General features: G+C 49.1%; 2 protein-coding genes and 1 pseudogene across 2 annotated transcripts in view; 2 read left to right on the top strand and 1 right to left on the bottom strand.

Moving 5' to 3' along the window:
• The window catches only part of PLEKHG4 (pleckstrin homology and RhoGEF domain containing G4), a 13,542-nt gene extending 10,598 nt beyond the window's left edge, over positions 1-2,944 (top strand). Inside the window, exons 18-25 of the mRNA XM_088800757.1 lie at positions 383-472; positions 555-776; positions 869-1,039; positions 1,113-1,290; positions 1,684-1,800; positions 1,926-2,162; positions 2,256-2,371; positions 2,545-2,944. Of these exons, the coding sequence (XP_088656883.1) occupies positions 383-472; positions 555-776; positions 869-1,039; positions 1,113-1,290; positions 1,684-1,800; positions 1,926-2,162; positions 2,256-2,371; positions 2,545-2,550 (1,137 nt within the window). The 3' untranslated portion in view covers positions 2,551-2,944. The remainder of the gene's footprint in view (positions 1-382; positions 473-554; positions 777-868; positions 1,040-1,112; positions 1,291-1,683; positions 1,801-1,925; positions 2,163-2,255; positions 2,372-2,544) is intronic.
• KCTD19 (potassium channel tetramerization domain containing 19) lies at positions 2,943-25,676 on the bottom strand. The gene is made up of 15 exons (XM_088800318.1): positions 25,386-25,676; positions 15,888-16,038; positions 14,915-15,106; positions 13,554-13,685; positions 11,488-11,698; positions 10,207-10,367; positions 8,775-8,878; positions 8,185-8,327; positions 7,904-7,987; positions 7,508-7,622; positions 6,465-7,092; positions 5,073-5,258; positions 4,753-4,907; positions 4,322-4,423; positions 2,943-3,447 (listed from the first exon to the last, which is right to left on the bottom strand). The coding sequence occupies exons 1-15, from the start codon at positions 25,668-25,670 to the stop codon at positions 3,334-3,336; spliced, it is 2,763 nt and encodes a 920-aa protein (XP_088656444.1). The 5' UTR covers positions 25,671-25,676; the 3' UTR covers positions 2,943-3,333.
• Positions 17,708-18,120, top strand: LOC109459355 (large ribosomal subunit protein uL24 pseudogene; annotated as a pseudogene).

Here is a 25,676-nt window from a genome sequence, read left to right as displayed (position 1 = left end):
CAGAGTGTTCCATCAGGAAAGAGCAAGTGCAAAGCCTGTGACAGGCAAGAGGCCTACTGGTCAAGGAAGACACAGGTCAAGGTGGGTGATTAGTGAACAGAGGAATCGTCCAAGGTGAGGTGAGACCAGAGCGTGTTCTCAGAGCTGCGGGAGGAGCAGAGCTGGGTGCGGACTTCTTCCACAGGGGCCGTGTGGGTGAGTCCCTCTGCAGGGCCTGTTTGCTAGAGCACCTCTCTTTCAAAGCAGGGCAGATTGGATCTGTTGGGGGAAGCCTCCCTGGGAGTCGCCTGTTGGCAGTTTGTTCTCTCAAGCTGAGAGTGTTCTGGCCCAGGCAGGGGCAGCTGACCCCCTTGCACCTGGGCTGAGCTGCGTGTCCTTGCAGAGGGTGCAGTTTGGGATGTATGCGCTGTACAGCAAGAATAAACCTCGCTCTGACGCCCTGATGACCAGCTACGGTCATGCCTTCTTCAAGGTAGGAGCCTGAGACTATAGGGAGAAGGGGGTGGGGTGGGACCACCCCAAAGCCGCCTGATGGTCTCCAGCCCACCTGGCAGGACAAGCAGCAAGCGCTGGGGGACCACCTGGACTTGGCCTCCTACCTGCTGAAGCCCATCCAGCGCATGAGCAAGTACGCGCTGCTGCTGCAGGAGCTGGTGCGGGCCTGTGGGGGGGCCGTGCAGGAGCTGAGTGCCCTGCGGGCTGCCCAGAGCCTCGTGCGCTTCCAGCTGCGACATGGCAATGACCTGCTAGCCATGGACGCCATCCAGGGCTGTGACGTGAGTCATCCCAGGCTGTGGTGGGCAGGTGCTGTGGGTGTGAAGGGAGGGGGCAGAAGAGGCTGGGCATTCACCAGGCCCCAATTCGGCAGGTTAACCTCAAGGAACAGGGGCAGCTGGTGCGACAAGATGAGTTCACCGTTCGCACTGGGCGCCACAAGTCCCTGCGTCGCATTTTCCTCTTTGAGGAGCTGCTGCTTTTCAGCAAGCCTCGCCGAGGATCCACAGGCATTGACGTATTTGCCTACAAGCGCTCCTTCAAGGTAGGTCCACCCGACCCCACCCTGTGCCCCCTGCCCCCCAGTGCCTCATTATGGCCCTCTCCTGGCCACACAGATGGCAGACCTTGGCCTCACTGAGTGCTGTGGGGATAGCAACCTGCGCTTTGAGATCTGGTTCCGCCGTCGCAAGGCCAGGGACACCTTTGTGCTGCAAGCTGCCAGCTTGGCCACCAAGCAGGCTTGGACGGCTGACATCTCCCGCCTGCTCTGGAAGCAGGCCGTCCACAACAAGGGTGGGTTTCTGCCCCTACTTTACCCCACACTCCCCTCTCTGGAGAGCTTATGATGGCCCAGGGAGGGCTTAAGGACCAGGACTGCTTAGCAAGTGGGGAGGAGGTCCAGCAGCCGCAGCCAGAGCAGGGGAAAGAACTTCAAAGGCAGGCAGCCCTGCTGTCACTGTTACCGCAGATGCAGTATTAACCTGCGAATCTCAGAGGCCTCATCTCTAAAAGGGGAATTACACCCGCCCACAGGATGATTGGCACCACAGAGGCTCAGTGCACAGCGTGGTTTATCTGCTGGGAGTGGGTGTAGAGGAAAGACTTGTTTAAGGGGGAGGCATAGACAGAGGCCGGGGGCCAGGCTGATGTCCAGAAGGGCCCCAGCTATGCCTGCTCTCCACCCAGAGGTGCGTATGGCTGAGATGGTGTCGATGGGTGTGGGGAGCAAAGCCTTCCGGGACATCGCCTGCAATGAGGAAGCTATCAATGACCGCACCATCGACTATGTTTTAAAGTGCCGAGGTAGCCAGCAGGCTATGGGGTGGGGGGCGGGCAGCATGGGCCCCTGTTAGCCCTGGCCTGTGCTGCCCTGGGGACCTTGGCCCGGGCTAGCTCTCACCTGTCCAACATGACCCTCTCTTATGCAGAAGTTCGCTCTCGGGCCTCCATTGCTGTGGCCCCGTTTGACTGTGACAGTTCGTATATGGGGGACTTGAGCTCCCTTCCTGCCAACCCCGCCTCTTGCTCTGTATTGGGGTCCCTCAACCTTCATCTGTACAGAGACCCAGCTCTTCTGGGCCCCCGCTGGCCCCTGTATTCTACCAGCTTTCCAGAGGAAGCAGCACTGGAGGCTGAAGCGGAGCTGGGCAGCCAGCTGTCTTTGAGTAAGTCTGGGCTTGGCCAGAGGCAGGAGGGCATGGCTTAGGGGGGTCTGGGCTGCCCCTGCTGACAGCTCACCCAGTTTCCTCCCTTGCTAGCTCCTGAAGACTCGGAGGTCTCGTCCCAGTGCCCATCCGCCAGTGGCTCCAGTGGCTCTGACAGCAGCTGTGTGTCAGTGCAGGCCCTGGGCAGGGGTCTCGAGGACTTGTCCCATGTGAGTGCCATTTTGCCTCATACCCACCAGCCCCTCCCCCACCCAGTCTGGGCCTATGGCTGCCTTTCCTTTAGGTGGATGTGGGGGTGGGGTGGGCCAGAGCCATTCCCCAGAGACCCCACCTGGACCGTGAGCCAGGGAAAGAGGCATCCATGCCTAGCTTGGCACCACAGGTCTGAGCCCAGCTCGAAGGTGAGCAGAGCATCCAGCAGCCTGAGCTCCAAGGACCGTCACCCCTCTCCGGATCGACTCTGACCAGGGCATGGCTGTGCCTGGGCCACTTCCAGCTCACACACTGCCCTACTGACTACCCTTTCTGATGTATATGCCCATTGGACAGACTGACAGGGGCCTCTCCAGCGGAGCCTGCGGTAGAGTCTGGATGAGCAGCACCCTGATCCTGGGCTGCTGGCCCCATGTCCCCTCTTCTGTCCCTTCTCCAGCTCCCATCCCGTGTGGGTTAGGATTAGGCTGAGCAGAGGTGGGTGTGTCTATTCTCCAGGCTTGTAGGGCACCAGGTGGCTCCAGGCAGGACCAGGCTACCCCACCGCTCAGGAGGAACACGGGGGGGGGGGGGGGTTCCCAGCAGCGACTTCCCAACCCCTGGTCTCGAAGCCAAGCTCCTCAAACTGAGGGGCACGCCCACCCCTACTGTGCCCTGACTTTTGCCTGCCCTGGCTCCCCAGGCCCAGCACCTTCTTACCTGGGTCAGTTGGGTTATATTGACTCAATGCCTTTAGAATAACTTTCAGTTAGATTTGTTGTTTAAAATTATTTCACTGGTTGTCAGGTCTGTGGCATCTCAGGGAGTCAGGCCTTTGATTTGTGATTTACTCTTTATTTGTTTGTAATAAAAAATAGACTGATACACACCCTCGGATGGGCACATGCATTCTGGGGACATCACCGGTTCAAATGAGCCTTGGCAGCTGGGGATACGGGAGGCAGTGTTTTTGGACAGCCTAGCCATCTTGTAAGTATCTGCCCAGGATAGAGTAAGAGACAGACCTAGACAGGCCCCTCTGGATGAGCAGGTCCATGCAGCAGCCATATTTCCTGGCGAAAGGCAGTGTGAGCTGGAAGGAAAGGCTAGTTTTATCCCTGATTTCCCAGCCAGTCGCCTACTCTAGCTCTGTGTGGGCAGGGTAAGGTCAGTTATTGGGAACCTTTGATGTTCAAAGGGCTATGGCTAGGGGTGGTTACCAGGGAACTGAGTAGAATGACCACCAGGTCAAAAATGTATGTTTTCCCGCCACTATTTTTCTACTTCACCTTTGATAACTTCACCTACCTTTCTAATCAATTAGGCCAGAGGCCTAATAATTTGGCACATGTGCGTTTATGGTGAAAGGTGTTATAAAAACGTACTTGATTACAGAAATACCAGATTAATGAGAAATTAGCCAAATCTTTTTCACCTACAATGTTAAATTTAAACTTTGAACCATAAAATTACTTTAAGGAATCAAAATCCAAAAATCCTGGTCATTCCATTGCCCTTACTGAACATTTTCTTTATGAAAATGTGTTAAGCAGCTTAAACATGACAGGGATGTACAGACGTGGTGACATCATGGTTAAGTAGGTGATGTTGATGTCACCTGTTGGAAAGGTCTGACTCCCAATAGTTTCTCTGATTTCAGCACCCCAAAATCTTGGGCTCATATGATGTGCTTCCCTGAGCATGGCCAAGGTTATTCGTGATGAAGGCAAAATCAATATCATTGGAGGAAAACTACAAAAATAAGTAGGCTGAATACTGCTTTTTGACTACTCTAGACTGGGTGTTTTCAACCATCATTTCTCCCTGCCCAGGACCAAGACCCCAAGGTCTAGCTGCCTGCCTTGCCTTCTGGGCAGTGCTGGCCTAGCCCTCTTGCAGCAAGATACACTGTCCATCTGAGGAATCCATCGGGTCACCATTCCCGGTGGGGTGCAGGTCGCCCTCACCTCCACCCAGCTGTACAGGCGTTCCTGGGTATGCCGGTCATCCTTGAAGCCAGTGATGGCCAGCAAATCCACCACAAACTGCTTAGGACTGATGTGCAGGGTCTGCCAGGAGAGCCCACTGTCAGCGCTGGGGGCTGCTGCCCAACGCACATTTGCTTAGCCCCTCAGAGTGGGGTACAGACAGGGGCTTCCCTGGGCCTGCAGGAGCCACAGGGATCGGGGCATTTTCACTCCAAGCTGCCTGTTGGCCAAGGCTTGGTCCAGATGAGACTACCCTCTCTTCCTGTCCCTCTTCTTGCCACCCTTCTGCCCCTGACCTGTTCCCTTTACCTACGTCCACCATCTTGGCTTGCTTCCTCTTGCTTTGTACCACTTACTGTGGGGCAAGGGGACAGGTGGCGAAGGAACAGGACCTGGGGCTTGTCACATACCCACAGCTGGTTGGCCAGGGAAACCACCTTGGCTGTGATGGCTTTGGGGTCCTTTTGCCTGATGGAATCCAGGATGATGTCAGTCAGGAAGCGGTGACATTTCTGTGCATAGAACATCTCTTCCCAGGATAGAGAGAAACTCAGGAAAGTCACCTCTGTGCAGGAGACAGTGGATGTGGCCACATCTACCCAAGGCCTGGGCCTTAGAAGCAGCCTGGGGTAAGGGCTCCCGAGCGAGGGAGACTGTCTCTCTGGGTGGGGTGTGGGCATCTCTACAAGGACATGCCTGGCCGGGGCCTGGCCTGGCTCCAGAGCCTCACCGTGGGGGCTGGCTGTGGGCGGCGTGCGCCTCAGCTTGTCCATCTGTGTAGTGTAGACGATGCTGTCCTCAAAAAACATGCAGGAGCCGTCACTGCCCACCACAGGGGGGTGGCTCACTTTGAGGATGACCCCTGTGCTGTCCACCTCACTGGCTTCAGGCAGAGGCTGCTCAGGGGCAGGGCTTTCTGTGGAAACAACGTGGGGAGGGCGTGCTCCTTAAGTCATTTCAGAGCTCAGCCAGGGAGGGGACCTCTGGTGACAGACCAGTACAGCCAGTCACCCCACCCTTCCAGCAGCTGCTGCCTCTAGCCTCTTGGAAGTGGCACCTTGGGTTGGCAGGGGCCTGTCCTGGCTCTCCTCTCTTCATTGCCCTGTGAACTAAATCCTAAATTTCAGAACTCCAAGAACTCTCCAAATTTCTCTGTTGAGCTGAGATTGGTATAAGGCCAATAATAACTCAGCTGGGGACTGGAAATCTTTATAAAATTTTAAATGAGAGGAGCTTTTTGGGTGAGCCTTTGATGTCTGTCCACTGTGAGAAGTATGCTTGACAGACCAATTTGTGGCTCACAGGCAGGGCCCAAGAAGGCCCCTCCAAGCAAGGCTAGAGCTACAAAAAGGGAAGGCGACAGTAGTGTAGGAAGGACTTTGACGGAGCAGAGGAAACAGCCCATTATGGCAATTCTCAGCGCACTTCCCTGCGCTGCGCTGCAGCGCTCCACACAACACACCTCTCTCCCGCTCCTCGTCCTGTCCACCCCTTGCAGTCAGCCAAGCCAGAAACCTGCCCCCTCTTTGGCTGAATCCTCATCCCCATCCTCCCCCAACTGCCTAGCCTGTTTCCATCTAGAATGACCTCACTGCTTCTAGCACTTCCCCTCCTGCTGCGGCATTTCCTCTGCTCCTGGAGCAAGCTTTCTGAACACACACCTGACTGCTTGCTCCCTTGTTTAAAATGCTTCAGTGGCTGTCCACTCCCTTTATGATCAGAACAAAGTGCCGGGTCCTGAACTTAGCCGCAAGACCTGTTCTGATTATTTCTATCTTCGCTCTTACCTCCCATCACTTCTCCATGTGAAGCCTGGCCTGCAGCTAGACCAAGGACCTGTTTCCACAAGCCCCGAAGCTTCTCCTTTCCCTGCTGACTCCCCAGGCCCCAGCCTCCTTTGTACTCCTGTTACTTCATAGGCACCCCCTTCCCATATTGCTTTATGTGGTCTCGTAGCCCCTCAAGCCATGCCACTGTGTTGGTCATATATTTGTGTCTGCTGCTTGACACAGCTGGCATTGGTGAGTGCTGGTTCTAGTCCCCTTTTGTCACTCACTCATGCTGTGGTTTTAGTCAAGGTTTGCCTTTTCTGTTTTGTAAATGGGAATGGCATGGGACTCACCTTTCTCCTTTGACCTCTGCTTGGCCCAGTCCTTCAGAGTGACAGCTCTTTTCATGGGGAAATATGGCTTAAATGTTGGCTCTGGCCCTTTGTCTTTGGCTCCAGCTCCAGTTCCTGCCTGTGGACCTGGGTCCTTCTCTGAGGCTGTGGAATGGCCTTTCCAGGAAGCTGAGGTACTGGGCTGGGAAGCAGCCTCGCTTCCTGAGGGGAGCTGCAAGGCAGCCTCCTCCAAGGAGCTGCTCCAGGGGCCTGGCAGTGGCTGGAATTCCCACTGCTTGCAATTGACCATGTCCCACTCCCTCACCAGGGAGATGAGTTTTTGCATGGGGGTGACAAGAGGGTCTTTGGTTTCACATTTCTGTGTGAGGGTAACTGTGGTGCACTTCTTCTTGGGGGGACTTTCAGGGTGGGCCCCCCAGTGTTTAGGGTTGACACATAGGCCAGAACAGTGGGAGTATGTGCTGGGATTGCCCGCCCGCTTGGCACCTTGGCACAGGGACATCTGGATGGGCTGGGAGTACTGCTCAGCCTCCTCCATCTGACTGGACCGGGCCAGCGTCCCCTTGGCCTTGTTCCATAGAGTCCTGTCATTGCAGTCTTGGAGGTCCACCGGCACGCAGGCTGTGGTCTGGAGAGGGAGGGATGGAGGGCACAGCAGCTCTGGGCATGTTTGCTTCCACAGTGGAGCCTCCTCCCCCAGATCGAAAACGCTGGCCTCTGAGACTTCACTTGCTCACCCAGAATGATCCCACCCGCCACAGCCCTGTGATCTTCGCTCAGTCTGAGTGGGGTGGTGCCAGCCCAGGGACCTCTCACACGCCAAAGGGACATATTATCAGCCTCAGGCCACAGCAGCCAACACTTCCCTGGGTCTCCTCCTAGGTTCAGAAGCCGGTTACTGTGCTAGGAGCCATCTAGGCCCTGCCCTGTCACACAGCTGTGCCCCCCACACACACCAGCAGAGCCTGCCCTGAGCCCTGGGGGGGGGGGGGGGGAGGGTTCCCTTTGAGGACGACACCAAGCCCAAGAAGGCCGGGCCTTACTTCTTTGGGATCTCTGCTGAGCTCCACCAGTGACTCTGGTCCTTCTGTCACCACATGCAGCCTCCTGATGGGAAAAGCTGCTTCATTTTCAGATTCCTTCTCCTGGGTCCATGACCTGCACACTCCAAGAAGGGTTGGTTAGTGAGTAGAAGCTTTCACTAGCCCATTGACCAGTCGGTCAGGTTTGCCCTTTGGCTGGGAGTTGACTCTGGACAGCGGGGGAGAAGGGGCTCTTAAACGGTTTTGCTGAGGTCACTGGTCAATCCTGGGCCTGCTCCACCCCCCTTAACCGTAAGGAGAACAGGTCCTATTGGGAGATGGAACTTAGGACAGAATTCCCAAGAGGAAATTAAAGACAAACTCCCGAATGTGGTGTCTGGAGCCAAGTCCCCTTACTTGTACGCCTCACATTGGACAAGTGCTTCTGAGAGAGATGGGATGTGGTATTCCTCCACCTCCTGGCAGAAGAGGGGCCATTCCCTGCAAATGACAGGAAGATATGGGACTGGGCAGCGGGGGTGGGACTGTAGGAGGGGCTTAGGCCTCCAGAGCTGCTGCCTTCAACAGCAGTTCACACGTTAGAAATACTACGCCCTCCTCCCTAAAGGCTGCAAGCTCAAGTGTCCTTTATTACCGAGGGATGGGGTTTCATCATACAGTTTCCTTCCCTCACTTACTTAAATTCGGATGGTAAAAACAGTTTTCCAAGTCTGAGAAAGTTGAGAACATGTCGGAACATTTGCCCATCCGCATGGATCAGCAGGGTCTGTCCGTACGTGATCCAGTACACTCGCTTAGGGTTGGACAGCAGTTCTGGGTACTGCAAAGGGTTGGGCACCACACTGTCAGTCTATTAGTTAAAAGTCTAGGTCTTTTGTAAGGGTCCAGGTCAGTCTACTCTTCATTTCCCCAACCATTCTACAGCAGTGGCTTTGGGGTGTCTTGGCCACAGGGAGCCATGGTGGGGAGCAGAACATCGAAGGAGAAGCACATTATCTCTTCTGCAAATTTTGCTGGTCCTTAGACCACCTTCTAGGGGTATTTGGGACCCCACCCTCCCTCCTGCTCAGTCCAGGCCCCTCAGAGTGGCCTCCTCCCTACCCCCAAACTCCTGAGGGCCTTCCCAGCGTGCTGAAAGAATAAGAGCAGGGGGAAGGGGCTTGTTCTAAGCAGGTGCTGGAGGCTATGTGAGGGTCAGGTGACGAGTTCCAAAGCCGCTCAGCTGCAGAAGCCAACGGAAGAGGAGGGCAGCCTGGGTCAACAGTACCTTCAGCAGGGTCTGCAGGCTGGTCGCATACCAGTGGCTTCCAACATAAACCTTGACGATCTGTTGCGGCGAATACACAGTGATTTCTGCCGCCCACTCCTCACCTAAGGAAACAATGCGAGGGAACACATCACAGGGCCAGAAGGTAAGTTTCGGTCAAGAGTGTAGTGCATGTCGACTCAATATCTTCATCAGTCATACTGTGTTGTCTACTCAGAAGCGGCAGAAATCCGACTCCACCTTCTCTGCTGCTCAGGCCTTCCCTGGCAGCTCACCATGCGGTTTCCTGGGTGGTCAGGTGGGGTTGGCATGGCAGTTTGGAGGGTCGGCTGGTGACTCTGGCGGTGGGGAATGTAAACCTCCTGGAATCTCAACCCCAAGGGCACCGCTGCTCTTCCCCTGATCCACCTCTCTCAAGAAAGCTAGACTGAGGTTCCTACATTGCCAGCTGCCTCTGGTTTCTGGCTGGGTGTGTCCTGGGTGTGTAACTTTTCATGTGGCTACTTGGACTGGAGCTAGGAGTCCCTTGGTATGTTTGTGCTTATGTTTTGGCAAATGTCATAGAGCCAGCTCTCATCAATTCACTGTTTCTTCTACAGAGAACAAGCCTCTAGGCATGTCTGGAGAATAGGGCTTTCTTCTGGGAAGATGAACCCATGACATTTCCTGGGGCTGAATAGACTCAGGCTTTGTTGTGATGTTTGGGAACCAGTTTCTAACGAGTTTTGTAATGAGTGAAGGGTATCTAACTAGATTCTAATTAGATAAGAGTAAGAGGTATATATTAGATTGTGAACTCTGGGAAGAGAAGGACTGGGTTTGTTTTGCTCACTTCTGTACCCCTAGTGTCTACTTCTGTCCTGGTATATGGTAGGTGCTTAATAAATGTTGACTATTGCAGACTGATAGTGATACAGCATAAACTTGACCTGAAAAACTTTTTGTTAATAGAAGGCTATAAGTAAATGGTGAAAACAATATTAGCTTTGGACTCCGATTTCAACCCCACCTCAATTATGACCTAACTATATAATTTGAGCAAGTTACCTCCCTGAGCCTCTGCTTAATCTGTTAAATGGACACAGGGACTGTTCCTCCCTGGATAGCAATGAGGACCAAGTGAGTACAGCATGGCAGCACCCAGAGCTGGAGCAGGCATGACTTGGGGACTGTGTGCCCCACATGGGTCGGTCTGCAGTGTTCAGCCTGTACTGACCCATCTGTGCTGTTTGAGGCTACTCGTAGGCTTGCGGTGAGGAGGGCTCACTTAACATGAAAGTTTCCCTTTAGGCAGAACCCACAAGTGTTGGTCTGTCTGGCTTTCCTTTCCTCTTCCCTCTACAGTTCCTGGCCCTGGCCAGCCTCCTCTTTCCTCTCCTCCTCCAGGCCCTTCCTTGATGCTAAATTCAAAATAAGAAGCTTCCTCATTTACTGAGCACATCCATGGGTTCCAGAGTCCTCGGCTCCAGATGAGTCTTCAGAGCGACTTTCATTGGCTCATAGGTGATGTCCCTCTTGTCCAGGAAGGCACAGAGCTCATACACCTCAGAAATGGTCTCGGTCAGGGGCAGCCGGCAAGTCCCCAGCCAATTCCTGCCAGAGGAAAGGCCTGTCACAGAGAGCCTCCGCGCTGCACCCCAAGGGGGCCAGCCTCTCAACTCTGTGTGTAGAGCGTCTTGCCCCAGCACTGGCTCAAACTTCTCATTAACATCATTTCCGTGATTTAACTGGAAACATGGTCATATCTGGTAGGAGGGTAAGCTGGAACACACAGGCTCAGCCTTTTGCAGCTGAGCTTGACCTATTTTAGCAAAGTCCTTTAAATTGACAAATTGCAAGCCTCCAGGTCCTGTCTCAGGTTCCAGAAGCCAGGCCAGGGCCCAGCCACATCTTTCCTGCCCCTGTGAGTATCTGCCCACGACATCTCAGCCACTATGTGGCAGGTTGCCATGGCCTTGGGAGATTACTAACACTCTGCGTGCCCAAGAAAGTCTGAATATCAACCCCCTGCCTCCAGAGGCACTTGTTTTTGCCCTCTGTGACATCCGGGGTGGGCCACAAAGGTCCAAAACAACAATATTGAGGTAAGATAGGGTTTAGGGTTGGCTGACCGTCTCCCCAGTGGCTCAAGAAAACCCACTTCCATCTTTAGTTTGGGTACTAATGTATTTTGTGACTCTGAGAGCTGTCCACTCTGAACCTGTTACCCCTTCTGTAATGTCCCTGCACTAATGGGAACATTCTGAACTCGCCCTTCAAGAAAAAGGCCAGGTATCACCTCCTCTGGGAAGCCTGCCTTGCCTTACTTCTGGGGGACTCGCCACTGGCTCTGGCCCCTCTAGGTGTCCAGTGAGCCTCCCAAGGGTGGGGGGACAACCTTTGGAGGAGGGTCTGCATGGGGGGAGGGGTAACACTTAGCACCTTAAGGGGTGTGACTGTAGTCTGGTCACCTCAGACCTAGCACAGGGCTAGAACCAGAGCAATGGTTTGCAGAGAGAAGAAATATGAAAGCTTGGGAACCATTGCATCTTGATACCAGCCCTCTCCTCTGAGGCTGAGGTTTGGTGGTGGTGGTGGAAGTGGCTAAAATTATAGGTTTGCCCCCAAGGCCACTACTTCCCTCTGGCTGATGGGCAGGGTACCAGGTTGGTTCCTAGAGAAAGGTGAAGCCCAGCCTGAGTGGGACCGAGCTATTCCCTGAGGAGAGCCTTACTTGACGTGCTGGAAGAGAACCCCATTCCCTGTGATATACAGGTGACTTCCGTCCAGCGTGCTCTCAATGCGGAGCTGTCCCAGCGCAGAGTCCGGGTACTTGACGAGCAGACCCAGGGCCATCGTGTACAGTGGCTTCATGGACTCCAGGCCTGCTGTGCGGCCCCCCTTCCCCAGGCTCGGTGGGGGACAGGAGGTCCGGGAACAGCCACCTGTGCCAGGAGAAAGGGGTGACTCCTAGACCCCTGGGATCATAATTGTATTGGAAGCTTTGGGTCTCGTTCTACTGCTGCCTTGAATTAGTACTAAAGAGGCTCAGAGGGAGCTTACGGCCTTGCACAGCCCAAATCTGGATCTTCTCAAAATCAGTATAATTTTTTTCATGTTCTCAGTCAGGTTGAGAGGTCAAAACTATTTGTTGGGAGGTGGGGAGGAGGGAAGGGCAATTTTGCTGGATCACTAACATTTGAAGTTCAGAAATTTCAGTGCAGCAGCCATCTGAGCCAACCTCTGTGGGAATCTCCCTTAGTTCCAGGCTCTGCTTTAACTATTCGTGGGTAAAGATCAGCAACCATAGGCAGAAGCTGAAGTGCGTTACGGCTTCCCGGACTCCAGCTCCTATCACTCCGGGGCAGCGTTTTCCCCAGGTGGGGTATGAGAGTTGCTGGCTGGTGGGTGGGACCTTGTTCTCCTGTAGTAGGCACAATGCACAGTCTACAGTGGCAACAATGGGCAAGCTGCTGGGCAACTTTCATGGATTATCTCCAACCCTCAGAGCTACACCACAAGAGGGGTAGTGCTATCATACCACAGGTGAGGAAACTCCTGAGAGGCTAATTAAGTACCTTGCCCCAAACTGCAAATCGAGGCAGGGGCAGAGCTGGGATTTGAGGGCAGCTCTGTCCATCTCCAAGGCTACCGGAGCTCTTCCCCTTAGGTATGGTGCTTTATAAAAGGCAAAAACTGTGCTCAGTGTGTGTGTGTGTGGTGGGGGGGGCGGAGGGAGCAGGCTGCTGCATAGCGTACAGAGCCTGCGTACAAACTCATTGCCCTTCCATCTTCACATAGCTCTTGTGGAGCCGGCACCACTCCACCCATCTCTCAGTGACCTGTGGAACAGAACCTGTTCTCTGAGGAACAGAAGCCCTTGAGGGAGGGGTCTGAAGTTACAAGTGTATTGTAAGAACCTGGGACAGGCTCCTGAGACCTGCTGTAGAATGCGACTACCCCCGAATAGGACAGGACTCCATTTGCCTAGGGAGGAGGCTAGGAGAGCTGGGCCTGAAGACATGGAAAAGCCTATTCCCACGGATAAATGTCTAGTGATGTGCAAGCCATAATATATGTTTTCAGTTCTATACATTCTCAGAATGCTAGCTGAGGCCACACTGAGGTAGCTAGCTCCCTGCAACAGGCACACTAGCTTCCATGGACGTGTAGGATTTGGGAAACAGGATGATGAAAGGCAAATGAAAAATGTGAAGGGGGAAGCAAGCTGGAATGAGGTAGAGTCGGGAGCATGAAGGCCTGGACTAGACCAGGGTAAGGAAGTGTCAGGAGTAGACAGAAACAGACACAGCAGCCTGGGGTTTTGAAGTAGGGCACAAGGGAATTTGGTGGTGGGTGGGAAAACTGAAGCACTAGTGGGGAATTTGCCCAAGCATTTCCCACACCTTCCAGCTGTGTCTGGAAGAGAAGGACGGGAGTGGCAGGAAGTTCCCAGTTGTTCACCACTTCCACAAGCAGACCTCTCCTGCCCCTGGGAAGTCTGCTATCAGGCTCAGCCTCCCTGCCGAGGACATTCTAGCCTGGTTTCCTCACCTAGGTGGGGCTGGGCTACCTATGAGCTACCCACCCTCAGTGGGGAGGCTGAACAGACAGAGGTCACAGAGGATTTCAGGCTGAGATTCCTCTTCTGGTTTCTAAGACAGCTCAAACACCCGTTTCTCTCACCAACTCCCAAGGCCCAAAGTTGTGGGAGGGGAGATGCTTGTTCTTGGCTTTTCCAGCTCTAGCCTGACTGCCCCACGATGTCAAGGGGAGGGCAAGTTTCCCCTGGTGACATACCCATGTTCAGCCGGTATAGCCTTACAGCTTCGGTGAGCTCAGGGATTTCCAGAATTTCCACTTCTGCATCTAACACATCTATGTTGGAGAAATTATCCGGTAGTATAATCTTCTGTGAGCGAAGAAAATTCACTTAAAAAGCAAAGGAAAACAAGATGAGTTAATGAGGTATTTCTAATTTAGGTCTAGACTTTGGCACATTTTTGGTACTGCAACCTATCCTAGGCTCTCCTTGTTCTGAAACAGTTTCTAAACATACCTGGTTAGATTAGCTTTAAATCTGTAGTTTTCAAGGTGACAGACCCCAGATTACTTTGTTTTCCTGTGTTTGAGTCCATGGGTGTGGCTTCCCATGGCCTGGCCTGGGGCTCCCACGCCAGGCCCAGCTGGTGAGCACACTGGCCCTGGGACTTACCCTACGAGTCTTGACCCAAAGCAGGCCATTCCAAAAGAGGGAGTTGTCTTGCCGCTTAGAGAAGAAGGGCCCAGCCGAGCCTGGCTGGCAGGTGACACTTGCAGTTTGTCCCTGCCTGGATGGCAGGGAGGGAGGCAGAGATGGAGCCAACGCTAAAGTCCTGTGTGAATCAACTGGGAGATTCAGAAGCACATCACAGACAACTTTCCAGGTAACCATGAATATGAATGGCTGGGGTTCCAGATAGTTGGACCCCTAGTACAACTTGGGTGTTTCCTGCCCTCTTCATACAGGAAGCAGCAGCATCTTAGAATCAGAGCGGTCACTCAGTTCACACCCCCACCAGAGCTTGTCCTGGGACAGGTGGCCGAAGGAAGGCTCTCTTCTGTCCAAGACTGAAGAGCTCATCCCTCCTTAGGCCACTAGCTGAAGTGGACAATTCTACAATGATTCTGGGGAACCTTTTACCATCCACCCTCCTTTCCTTTTATTCTGAGTTTAGCGGAAGTGAAAGCAGGTGGGGACCGTTCTTTGAAACAACCCTATTTCCTCATTTTAGGGTGAGAGGAGCTGAATTAGATACATAAGGGCAGAACCAGAAGAGTAGCTGACCTTGGAGTCCAGCTCAGGGCCTTGCCCTTCATACCAACTTTCCGTGGCCTCTGACACCACTGCAGGTAGTTTCCAGTGCTGTCTTTATACCCAGGGCATCCCAAAGTGAACAAGGAATAACATAGTCCTAAGGTTAGTGGAGTCTAATGCTGGAACTCTGCTTGCATCCGGGAAGGCTCTGTCATGCCTCCACCACCTATGCCCAGGGAAGCCCCTGAGGCCCTAAGCACCAACTGGGGCCTCGGGGAGTGTGGATGGGGAGGGGTGGATGGGTCCTGTCGCCTGCCCCCCTCTTCCCACCCCTGTCCTCCACACCCCAGGATAGAACAATCACCAATGAAGCGGAACTCGCTGCACTCGCATTCAATCAGAGCCACGGTCTCAGCCAGCCACAGCAGGTTGTCTTCAGTCACCAGGCTTGGGTACTTGGCCACTAGGTCTAGGGGCAGGAAGCAGTAGTGCACTTCCTCTTCTGTGTCTAACAGTGGTGTGTCCATGAGCCCCAAAGGGGCCTTATCATGTAGGCCTGGAGGAGAATGTGCAGAGGGGTGTCACCACCTCCTAGAGGCCAGGGTTCTTAGAGGCCACCATGGCTCTCACTGACCCAGGGGCCCCAGACGAAGCTGGAAAGATTCACCCTAGAGATGATCCCTGCCAGGTGCCTCCTTCCTCTCTCTTTTTAGAGGTAACCCTAAGATATGGCAGGAGTGTGGTGGGGAGCTGGGCATGGAAATCTATTTTTTCTAATGAAGGGCAGTGTGACATGTTATGAAATTTTGGCTTATGTACCCAGTCATTAAATTCACATTGGTTACCTATTTGGTTCTTTCTAATTGCTCAAACCAACCACTGTGACCTAGAGGTAAAATAGATCCTTTGACTCTTTTGGAAGCCCAACACCCATCCATCATGAATAGATGTTGTAGTGTCCCAGAGAAGCCAATCTATGCTGTAAGGCACCCATTAGACAGTGATCATTTGGGAACATTCCTTGTGTGGTGGTTAAAGGTGATTTGAAAAGATGGTGGAGTTCCCTGACTACTCAGAGGTAGAAGGTAGGCCAGCCTTGCCCAAGTGAAAAAAATACACAGAGGAATGAACATGGGGGAAGATGTTTGATTCCAGTGGGTTAGCAGCCATGGAGAGGGCATCTGGCAGGGTATAAGATCAACGGAGATGACAGCGAGGTAGAGAAATCTTCCAGCACTAGCTCAGAAATCAGGGTACTCTCTGGAAGGAAGCCACTTCTGTTAGGATGACAAGGGAAGCAGGTGTGGGTTTCAGGAAGGGTCAGCCTGTGATTATACCTGTGAAGGCTGGGCTTTTTATAGGAAATTCTGAGGGTTTGCTGATACATTTCCATGTTCGCCAGTAGTTCAGAGACGCTCTCTCAGCAACAGGTATGTCTGCAGGCCGCACACGTAGATGGTGCTTCCCTTCCTTCAGGTTATCTAGAGTCTGTTAGATAAAGAAGATTACTGTTTTGTAAATCCTAAACTAAGTAACTACCAATTCTAGGGTGAAATACCAGGAAAAATAGTATGTGACTTACTTTGGTAAAGTGTTTTGAAATAAATTGAATCAATCACACAAAAATGTAAAAATTTAGGTCTATAATGAGATGCTGATATTCAAAATCTCAACGACTATTTCTCTTCTGATATCTGAAATATTTTTAGGGGTTATAATTTTATGTTGATTAATAGAAATTTATCTTACACAATCTTAAGAGTAACTTATATTTAACTATTAAAAACTTGAGAGTTTTGACTATCATTTCCCATCAAGAGTTCAAAAATCTTTTTTGACTTGTTATAATTGTTGTGGCTGGCTGGGTGTTTGTGCTCATCCTAACCTTGGAACGTGGTCTAAGCAGGGAATGGAGGTGACACAGGGTACCACACTTTTCAAAGGGCTTTCAGTCATTCGCTCATTTACCCTGACACAGCTCTGGTAGATAGATATGATGAGTATTTGCATTCCCATTTTGCTGATGAGGCGGTTGTGGGCAAAGGATTTGTGATCTGCCCAAGCAGTCTTTCAAGTCCAGAGCTTCCCTGTGGGCGGAGGCTAGAGCGGAGCATCCCAGGTAGGTAGGGCTGAAGCCCGGAACAGAGGGTGGGCGGGATGTCTTCCTGCTGTCTGCACTGAGGGACCCATTCTCCCACAAGTCCTGCCCAGGGGGCAGATTAACATAACACCAAGCCCATTTTTTCTGTCCCTGCCTTAGAAGAAAACAGAATTTTCCTAAGAAATCTTTGGAGATAGCTGGAAAAGTCATCCTGTAAAGGCACCACCACATGACCAATTTTTTTCTCTAACAGCCTCATAATGCACAGAACACCTCAGAGTCAGTATCAAACTAATAAAAGAATCTGCTTCTAATTCCTAGCCACCCAGGGGCTGCTCATGGGAATCCCAAGCTTTGAGAAGAGCTCTCTGGTGGCCGTGGCTATAAACTGCATCCACAGAACTGCTTAAGTTCTGCCAAAGGAGGGAACCATCGTCAGAGTCTTCCCCACTTTGGGCAGCTGGTGGACTTGTGGAAAGAATGGACAATGGCGGGGTCATGGGGGCGTGCTTTCCTGGGGATATTGAGCAATGGGGAAAAACAGTGAGTGTGTGAAGTAGCAGAAGAGATTCTGTCATTCATTCACTTGAGAAATGTTTGTGTATCATCACCAGGGCAACAGTCAGACCCCGTGCCTTGTACTGAAGGAGCTCTCAGCTTCGGAAAAGACCTGAAAAGCTGAGAAAAGACATTAAAGCCAACAATTCATATATACGGAGATAAGAGCCAGCAGGGTTATGAAGTTTCAGAACCTCCAGGAATCCTGGGATTTCTTTCCACAGCATTAGAAGGGGATCCACGCCTTCTGGTCCCTGTTTGCTCAGGATTGCACACCACTTTAGCTTCTATGTCAAGATGTCAGATATCCAGATGAGGGAAATCTGTGAGAGATGGGTTTCTGTAGGAGGGGGTAGTGGGCCTCGGGCAAAGAGGAATACAAATGAGGTGACTGAGAGGCTGAAACAGATTCTGCATCAGTGGATGGGCAGGATTATCGAGTTAAGATGAAGAATAAGATGGTCTTCTGCGGCCATTGCTTAAGTGCCAGCAGCCAAAATGAAGTTCAACCCCTTGGTGACTTCTGACTGGAGCAAGAACCGTAAACGACATTTTAAAGCACCTTCCCACGTTCGCAGGAAGATTATGTCGTCTCTTTTCGAAGAACTGAGACAGAAGTACAATGTTTGACCCATGCCAATCCGAAAGGGTGATGAAGTTCAGGTTGTCCGAGGACACGACAAAGGGCAGCAAACTGGCAAAGGAGTCCAGGTTCACAGGAAGAAATAAGTCATCCACGTTGAGCGAGTGCCGGGGGAGAAGGCGAATGGCACGTTCACCCCATGAGGTGGTTATCACTAGACTAAAGCTGGACAAAGACCGCAAAAAGATCCTTTGAACGTAAAGCCAAATCTCACCAAGTAGGAAAGGAAAAGGGCAAATATAAGGAAGAAACATTTAAGAAGATGTAGGAATAAAGTAATCTTACACACAGCTTTCATTAAAAACTATTAAAATAATAATAATAAAAAGATAGGTATAATATCCTGGCAATATTTGTGCTGAGAAGTGGGACAAAGCAATGAAAACAGTGACGATGCACAGGAGGCACAGGACAGGGTGGGGGGTACAGTAAGTAGAGATATGTCCTGAGTCACCAGCCTCTCTCTGCGCCTTGAATGTGGCCTTCAGGTGTATGGAGGTTGAGGGAGTGAGGGAACTGAGTCTTGAGCAGTCAACAAGAGCCAGAGTGAAGGGCTCTGCAAACTGGGCAGAGGAGTTTGATTTATCCCCTAGTTAAGATAAGCCACTGAAGGATTGGGAACAGGACTGACTTGATTGATAAGTCAGAGCATCTCCACATGTTCAGCCAACAAGACCTATGACTCCATCTCCTGTTCTCAGCTCCACTCATTCTCTCCTTTCCCTTCCCAGAGTCTCCCTTGTCCCCAGGCCCTCTCCACACATACAAGTGAGTCCAAACCACTCCCCATCTTTAAAAACTTCAGTGCTCCCCATTATCTATGGGATCAAGTCCGAAGTCTCCATAGCATCTTACATAAGGTCCTTCACAGTCAATGGAGGCAGCAGGATATACACAAAAAGCAAAGCACAAGGGCCTTGAACTCAGACAGACTGGGCTTTGAGTCTTGACTGTCACTTAAGGGCTAACATTTATCGCCCAGGCACTTTTAAACTGAATCCACATAACGTCCCCTGACCCACAAAGTAGGCTCTGGTGTTATCAGTCCCTTTTAGTAAATGGGAAACAAGGCCCAGGAAGAGAAACAGCATTCCGTGCCCCAAGTAAGTGGAGATGCTAGGAATGGAACCCAGGACTCTAGACCCCATGTTCTTAACCACTGCTCTTAACCAGCTGCCTCCCACTTGTTACTTAACCTCTCCGAGCCTCAGGCTCCTTACACACAAAGTGGAAATAGTGAAATCTGGAAGATATTGTTGTAGAGATTATATAAATGTAAATTTCCTTTCTCTTAGTGGTCAGGTCCCAAACTACCTTTCCAGCTTCATCTCCCACAATTCTTTCATCCCCACCCCAATATCAGTGACATTAAACTCCATAAAATTTCAAAGACACCCCATGTTCTGTCATGCCTCCTCTACTTTATGTGTGCTGTTCGCTCTGCCCAGCGTACTTCTCTCTTCCCTTCTCTGCCTAAAGAGCCTAGAGCCTCCCCCAGCCAGAGAGGGTCACCTTCTGTCTTTGTTCCCATTTGAGAGGTAAGAAAAGTGTGCTTATTAAACACCCAAGTGGCAATGGTAAGGAGGCAGCTGGGTGTATAGGTCTGAAATTCATAGGAGTAGTCAGGTGGAGAGATATATTTGGGAGTCATCAAATCTGGTATGTCAATCCACGATCCTGGATGCATAGGAATGTCATACCTTGTTCACAGGGGAAATTCAAAGTGGTCGTTACACGTCTGTACCTTAACATCACAGTGCTTCCTAGAACTTTCTGTGTAATTTGGCCCCTTTGTCTAAATGTAACTGCTCCAAGCCTCTCACATGCTGTCAGCCTGGTTGGGAGTCTTGGCTGCTACTGCAGAGTGTTAAATTTCCCTTCAGGGTCACTCACAAGAGTTTGAGGTTCATGGCAGACTGTCAATTCCCTTTTACTTGCCCTCTGGAAATCCCCTGAGTAGCAGTATGCTCAAAAGCAGCCATAGACAGTATATAAACAAAGGATCATAGCTGTGTTCCAACAAAACTTTGTTAATTGACATTTGAATTTCATATAACTTTTATGTGCCACTATATATATATATATTAACCACCTGAAAATGTAAAAACCATTCTTAGCTCACAGGCTATACAAACAAGATAGCGACCTGGATTTGGTCCATGGGCTATAGCTTGCTGACTCCCAGCTAACGTGAATAAATTACACATTATGTATAAATGATAAAATTAACATTTAAAGTGTACAGTTCAATAGTTTTTCATATGTTCACAGAGTTGTACAACCATCACCACAATCTTATTCAACACCCTAAAAAGAAACCCTGCGCCCATTAAGAGTCACTACCCATTCCTGCTCACCTTACCCTTCCCACCCTGTACCGCAGCCCTAGGCAACCACTAATCTACTTTCTGTCCCTATAACGTTGCCTATTCTGCACATATTAATAAGTAGAATCATGTAATAAATGGTCTGTTGTGTCTGGATTCTTTCACTTAATATAATGTTTCAAAGTTCATCCTTGTTACATGTATCAGTACTTCATTCCTTTTTATTGACAAATAATGTTCCGTTGTATGGATACACACTGTATTCATCAGCTGACGAACATAGTGTTTCCACTTTGGGGCTGTTCTGAATAATGCTGCTGTGACATTTGTCTGCAAGTATTTTTGTGGACATAGGTTTTAATTTCTCTTCGTATATATCTAAGAGTAGAACTGCTAGGTCATATGGTAACTCTGTGTTTAACTTTCTGAGGAACTTCCAGACTGTCTCTCAAAGCGGCCATACAAATTTAGTTTCCCATCAGCAGTGTATGAGGGTTCCAGTTTCTCCACAGCCTTGCCAACACCTTCCTTTTTGATGATAGGTATCCTGATGGCTGTGAAGTTGTATGTCATTGTGGTTTTGATTTGCATTTGCTGATGGCTAATGATGTTGAGCATCTTTTCATGTGCTTAGTGCCCATTTGTGTATCTTCTTTGGAGAAATGTCTGATCAAATCCTCTGCTCATTTTTTAAAATTATTTTTTTCTTTTTGCTGTTCCATTTGGGTGTTTTCTTCCAAGTTGTTTTTTTGATCCTCTGCTTCATCTAGTCTGCTGGTGATTCCTTCTAGTGCATTCTTCATTTCAGTTATTGTATTCTTCACTTCTGACTGGTTCTTTTTTATGGTTTCTATGTCCTTTTTTTATGCTTCCTATCTCTTTGTTGAAGTTCTCACTGAGTTCTTTGAACATCTTTAGAACCATTGTTTTGAACTCTTGCCTCCATTCATTTAGTTCTTTTTCTGGAGTTTTTTCCTGTTCTTTTATTTGGGACTTATTTGTTTCCTCATTTTTGCTGCTCCCGGAGAAAGTGCCTCCAGCACTGGGGGATGTGGGTGGTGCAGGGTTCCAGTGAGTTAGCAGGATGAAGCAGCAGAGCTCATCAGACCAATCAGATTCAGATTTGGCTGTAAGTGTAGGGGGAGGGTTTAACACATTAAAGATGGCGGCTGCCTACCTGGCTGCACGGGAGAAGAACTCCAGATGGAAAATGGCAATTGTCCTCTAGCCCTGGCCTCGAAGCCACAAACGTCAGTCTGCTCCGCATATGCCTCTGATGCCCCCCGAGTCACCGTGCCTCCGCTGGACCCCAAGGTGAGTGCCTGCGAGCGAGTGAGTCTGTGCGTGGGTCATTTAAGAGGACGTCTAGGTTTTCTGCAGCCCTTGGTCACACCCAGATGGTTGGAATCCCCACTGGTTTTCACAGCCACATGCGGGCTCCTCTGGGGAGCCTGGAGTGGGGCTGGGGTCCTTTGCTCCTCTGTGGGGAACCTCAGCGGCCGAGGTATCCATCCCTATTTTCGACTGCCACATGGAGGTTTGGGACCAGCCTGGTTCGAATTTCTGCCCCTCCTTAGTTATAAAACTTCTGTTCAGCCAGACTTCACATGGTTCTCCAGGTTGATTGTTCTATAATTTAGATGTAATTTTAATGTGTTCATGGAAGGAAGCAAGCACGGTGTTTATCTACTCCACCATCTTGGATCTCCTCCCTTTGCTCATTTTTAAATTTGCTTATCTTTTTGTTTAGTTGTAAGAGTTCTTTATATATTCTGGATACAAGTCCCTTATCAGATTATGTGATTTGCAAATATTTTGTTGCATTCTGTGGGTTGTCTTTTCACTTTCTTGATGGTGTCCTTTGAAGAACAATAGTTTTTGGTTTTAGTGAAGTCTAATTTACATATTTTTCTTCAGTTGCTTGTGTTTTTGTTGTTGTACCTGAGAAACCATTGCTTAACTTAAGGTCCAGTGATCTTTTTAAAACTTAAATTTGATCAATTTACTCCTTTCTTCAGACACCTCCAAAAGCTACCTGTAACACTTAGAATAAATCCTGTGTCTTCAGTGTGGCGGGCCTATAAGACTCTGCAACATCTGGCCCTCGTTTCCTCCGACCTCGTTATCTACCTTTGGCATCTCCCTACCTCTCATTGCACCTGACAATGGCTTCTGAGTCTGCTTCTTCCAAGCCACCCTAACTCAAGGCATTTGGGTTTGCTGTTACTTATGTCTGGAAGCTCTTTCCCCAGACAGCTACATGACTTGTCCCTTTTACATTCAGGTTTCTGCTCAAATGTTGCCTTGCCAGTGAGGCCTGCCCTGACCACTCTTTCTAAAGGAGGAGCTTCCATGGCCTCAGTCACTTGCTATCTCCTTATCACATACTTACTATACATTTTACTACACATCTGTACACTAAAAATAACAGATGTAAATGTTTTATTCTTTCAAGTAAATTCCAGTACTACAAGGGCAGTGACTGATAGAATACATAAAAACTACACTCACAAAAAGAAAATTACATAAACACATTCTGAAACCCCAAGAAGTCCTAGAATACAGAAATGCCCTCCTCTTTCACTATTACAAATGAAGTATTGCTCCGTTTTTCATAGCACTTACCTCTACCTGACATTACATGGCTATATGGCTCATTCTTAGATCTCCAGTGCCTAGCCTCTTGTTGGTGCTCAATTCATAATAAACATTACATTTAGAATCAAGACAATAATAGGTATGGAGTATGTCCTTTGGAGGCCAAAGCTACACGCTGGGGGGAGGTCGGATGGACAAGTAGAGTGGGGAGCAAGAGAGATAAAGGGTAGGGATGTGGGGGGATGAGGGGTGGAGAGTAGGGCAACAGTGTGAACCCAGGTGCCTGACCTCCAGAAGCTTCCCATCTCATTGTGCTGGTTGGTTCCTTCTACGTGGCTTTCTAATAAGGCTTACTATGTTACTAATAATCCTGAGTAGGGTATGCCATCTGTTGAGTGCATGGAAACTTCAGTTAGTGGGAGGTAAAGTCTCATTTTTATTGTTAGGGGTTAAGTCTGAAGGACTCTCCAGTGAGGGGTACTAACAGTTTAGATAAAGCAGTTTAGAGATGCGCTGTCTAATATGGTAGCCATTAGCCACATGAGGCTATTGAGTACTTGAAATGTGATGGTTGAAAACTGAAATGTGTTATAAGTGTAAAACACACATCAGATTTGAAGATTTAGTACAGGAAAAGAATGTAAAATGATATCAGTTAAAAATATTGATTAGATGTTGAAATGATAGTACTTTAAATATATTGGGTTCAATAAAATATATTATTAAAATCAACGTAACCTTTGTAATTTTTTTAAATGTGGCTACTAGAAAATTTAAAATTACATATGTGGCTCACATTCTATTTTTATTGGATCATCCCCCTTTCCCCTTAAAACTTATAGGAATAATGCCTGGTACCCAGAATGTCTTCAATAAATACTGGCTGAATGTATTATGATGGGCTGCTTGAGAAGTCTTTAAACTAAGAATTGGCAAACTCCATTTTCTCCAAGCAAAGTGTGTATATTTAGGCAGGTACTTGAGTACCTGGACAGGCCTTAGAAGGGGGGGAAATGATGGAAACATATGAAGCTGCTGATTTGCTTGAGACAGCTGTTCATTCTCCAGCTGTATTTACATTCTGCTTCAATGAATAAATACTACTTTGGTTGTGCCAGCCTAAATGTTTATTTCTTTGAAAACACCATTTCCAAACATAAGTACTTATTTTACAGTCTGTTTTAGGAAGGCAGATCTTTATGATTCTTCAAATACTTCTACCACTCAGACAACTTGCAACTTTGGAACTGGGCCAACTGGTTGGCCTCTGAGTGGTTACTCCCATTTAGAAGCTGCTTCACAGTTGTATTTTGTTTCAATTTTTGGGAAGTGAGGACAGCAAAAGGCTTGATAACTGTTTGTATAATGGGTTGGTGTGTTTTTAAATGGTTTTTTCAAAAAATTGCCTTTGTCCGTTTGATTTTCTGCAATGAACAAGTGATTCTCTCCTTTTCCCCACAAAATGGTGCCTTGGTATACAGTCATCAGCAATGCTGATGTGCCAGGCCATATACGTGATATTGAAGTCACTTGCAAGCAATTCTAGTACTCTGTTCCTGGGGTAGTTGAAAAAATTTTTACTTCAGGTGGGTAGTTTGAAAAAATAAAAAGACTACTACAATAATTTGCACTGGAGTATATTAAGAGTTTTGATTTCCAAATATATATTCGCTTTTAAGCGAAAACATTGAATTATTTAGCCAGGAGGGTCCATAAAAACATGCATTCTGAAATGTTCTTACTCCTGTATGACACAGACATGTATGATCTACTGCAGGTGTTTTCAAAGAGGTGTTGGGGAGGCACGGTTGGTAGTGCACTGAGCTGCACCATGGCTTGTTGGGTCAGTGCTTGGGGTGATGGAGTAAACAATACCTTGCTCAGAGAGTGGGATTAATATGGAGCATGGCCAATGGTCCTTTCCAATCCTAATATTTAGTTCTTCCAGGTTAAAAAAAATCATTTTCAAAAACTAAGAATAAGCTACTTAAGTCATAGAAATGATTTCTGTAGTTTGGAGAAAAATTGGGAAAAAAGGTAACATTCTTTGGTGATACTTTAATGGTATATAAGCAAAGGTATTTAAAGCTCTTAAAAGGAGAAAACAGGAAGTCTTGGAAAACAGAGAAGTGAAGATAAAGGAAAGATTCTGCAGTTTGAAGGATTTTTTGCTTTGCTGTAAGTGAAGTTTGTAGACCTAACAGGCATAGTGAGAAGTAATATTCTTGATGAATCTTTTAGATTTTAAATCTCAGAACACAGTGTATATAACAAACACTATATCTAAAGTTTTCACCTTCTAAAATTCAACAACAAAAACACAAGTAGTTTAAAACAGGATTTCCAAGAATCAAGGGCACCCTCTCAGGGGGTGGTAAATCCCATCCTGGGTCCCTACTGGCTGCTGATATAAATTAGGCATAGTCAGGAATGAAATCCCTTATTCAGAACATGCATTCCCAGTGTATTGTTTATTACTTTAACTCACTAATCACACTTCCCTATTAAGAGGGTCATCTCAGCAACCAATATATAAAAGGACAAAACATTAAGTGATGTAAAGCCTGTGTTTACTGATCACCACTCTGGGAAGACAAGAGTATCTTACCTGCAGCAAAGGCATCAGCTGCAAACCCAGTGCTTGTTCATAGAGCAAGTTCAGTTCTGCACAACTGGAGAAGGAGAGTTTGGAGGTGTAGAGGTAATAGTGCACGTGCCTAAATGTGAAACCATCTCTGTCGATGAATAGCCTCTGGCTTTCTGAAGAGGTCAAGGCTGAAGCCTCTTTCCACAACAGGGAGTCTGGGAACTGAGCGAGTTTGCTTCTGGGAACCGAGAAATGCCAGCCCCCAACGTTAAAATGAAACAAATCCTCGGCCGATTCATGGGGCATGCCAGG

Source organism: Rhinolophus sinicus, chromosome 8 (assembly GCF_057876585.1).
Source record: "Rhinolophus sinicus isolate RSI-liver-muscle chromosome 8, RSI-T2T, whole genome shotgun sequence".
NCBI lineage: Eukaryota > Metazoa > Chordata > Mammalia > Chiroptera > Rhinolophidae > Rhinolophus > Rhinolophus sinicus.
This window is presented reverse-complemented; position numbering and strand designations above follow the sequence as displayed.

Coding starts and splice junctions, on each gene's coding strand:
- KCTD19 (XM_088800318.1), bottom strand. CDS start 25,670: ATGCCCCATGAATCGGCCGAGGATTTGTTTCATTTTAACGTTGGGGGC. Junction 16,039..25,385: donor AGCTGATGCCTTTGCTGCAG/GTAAGATACTCT, acceptor TTTATCTAACAG/ACTCTAGATAACCTGAAGGA. Junction 11,699..13,553: donor GCTATACCGGCTGAACATGG/GTATGTCACCAG, acceptor CTCCTGGCACAG/GTGGCTGTTCCCGGACCTCC.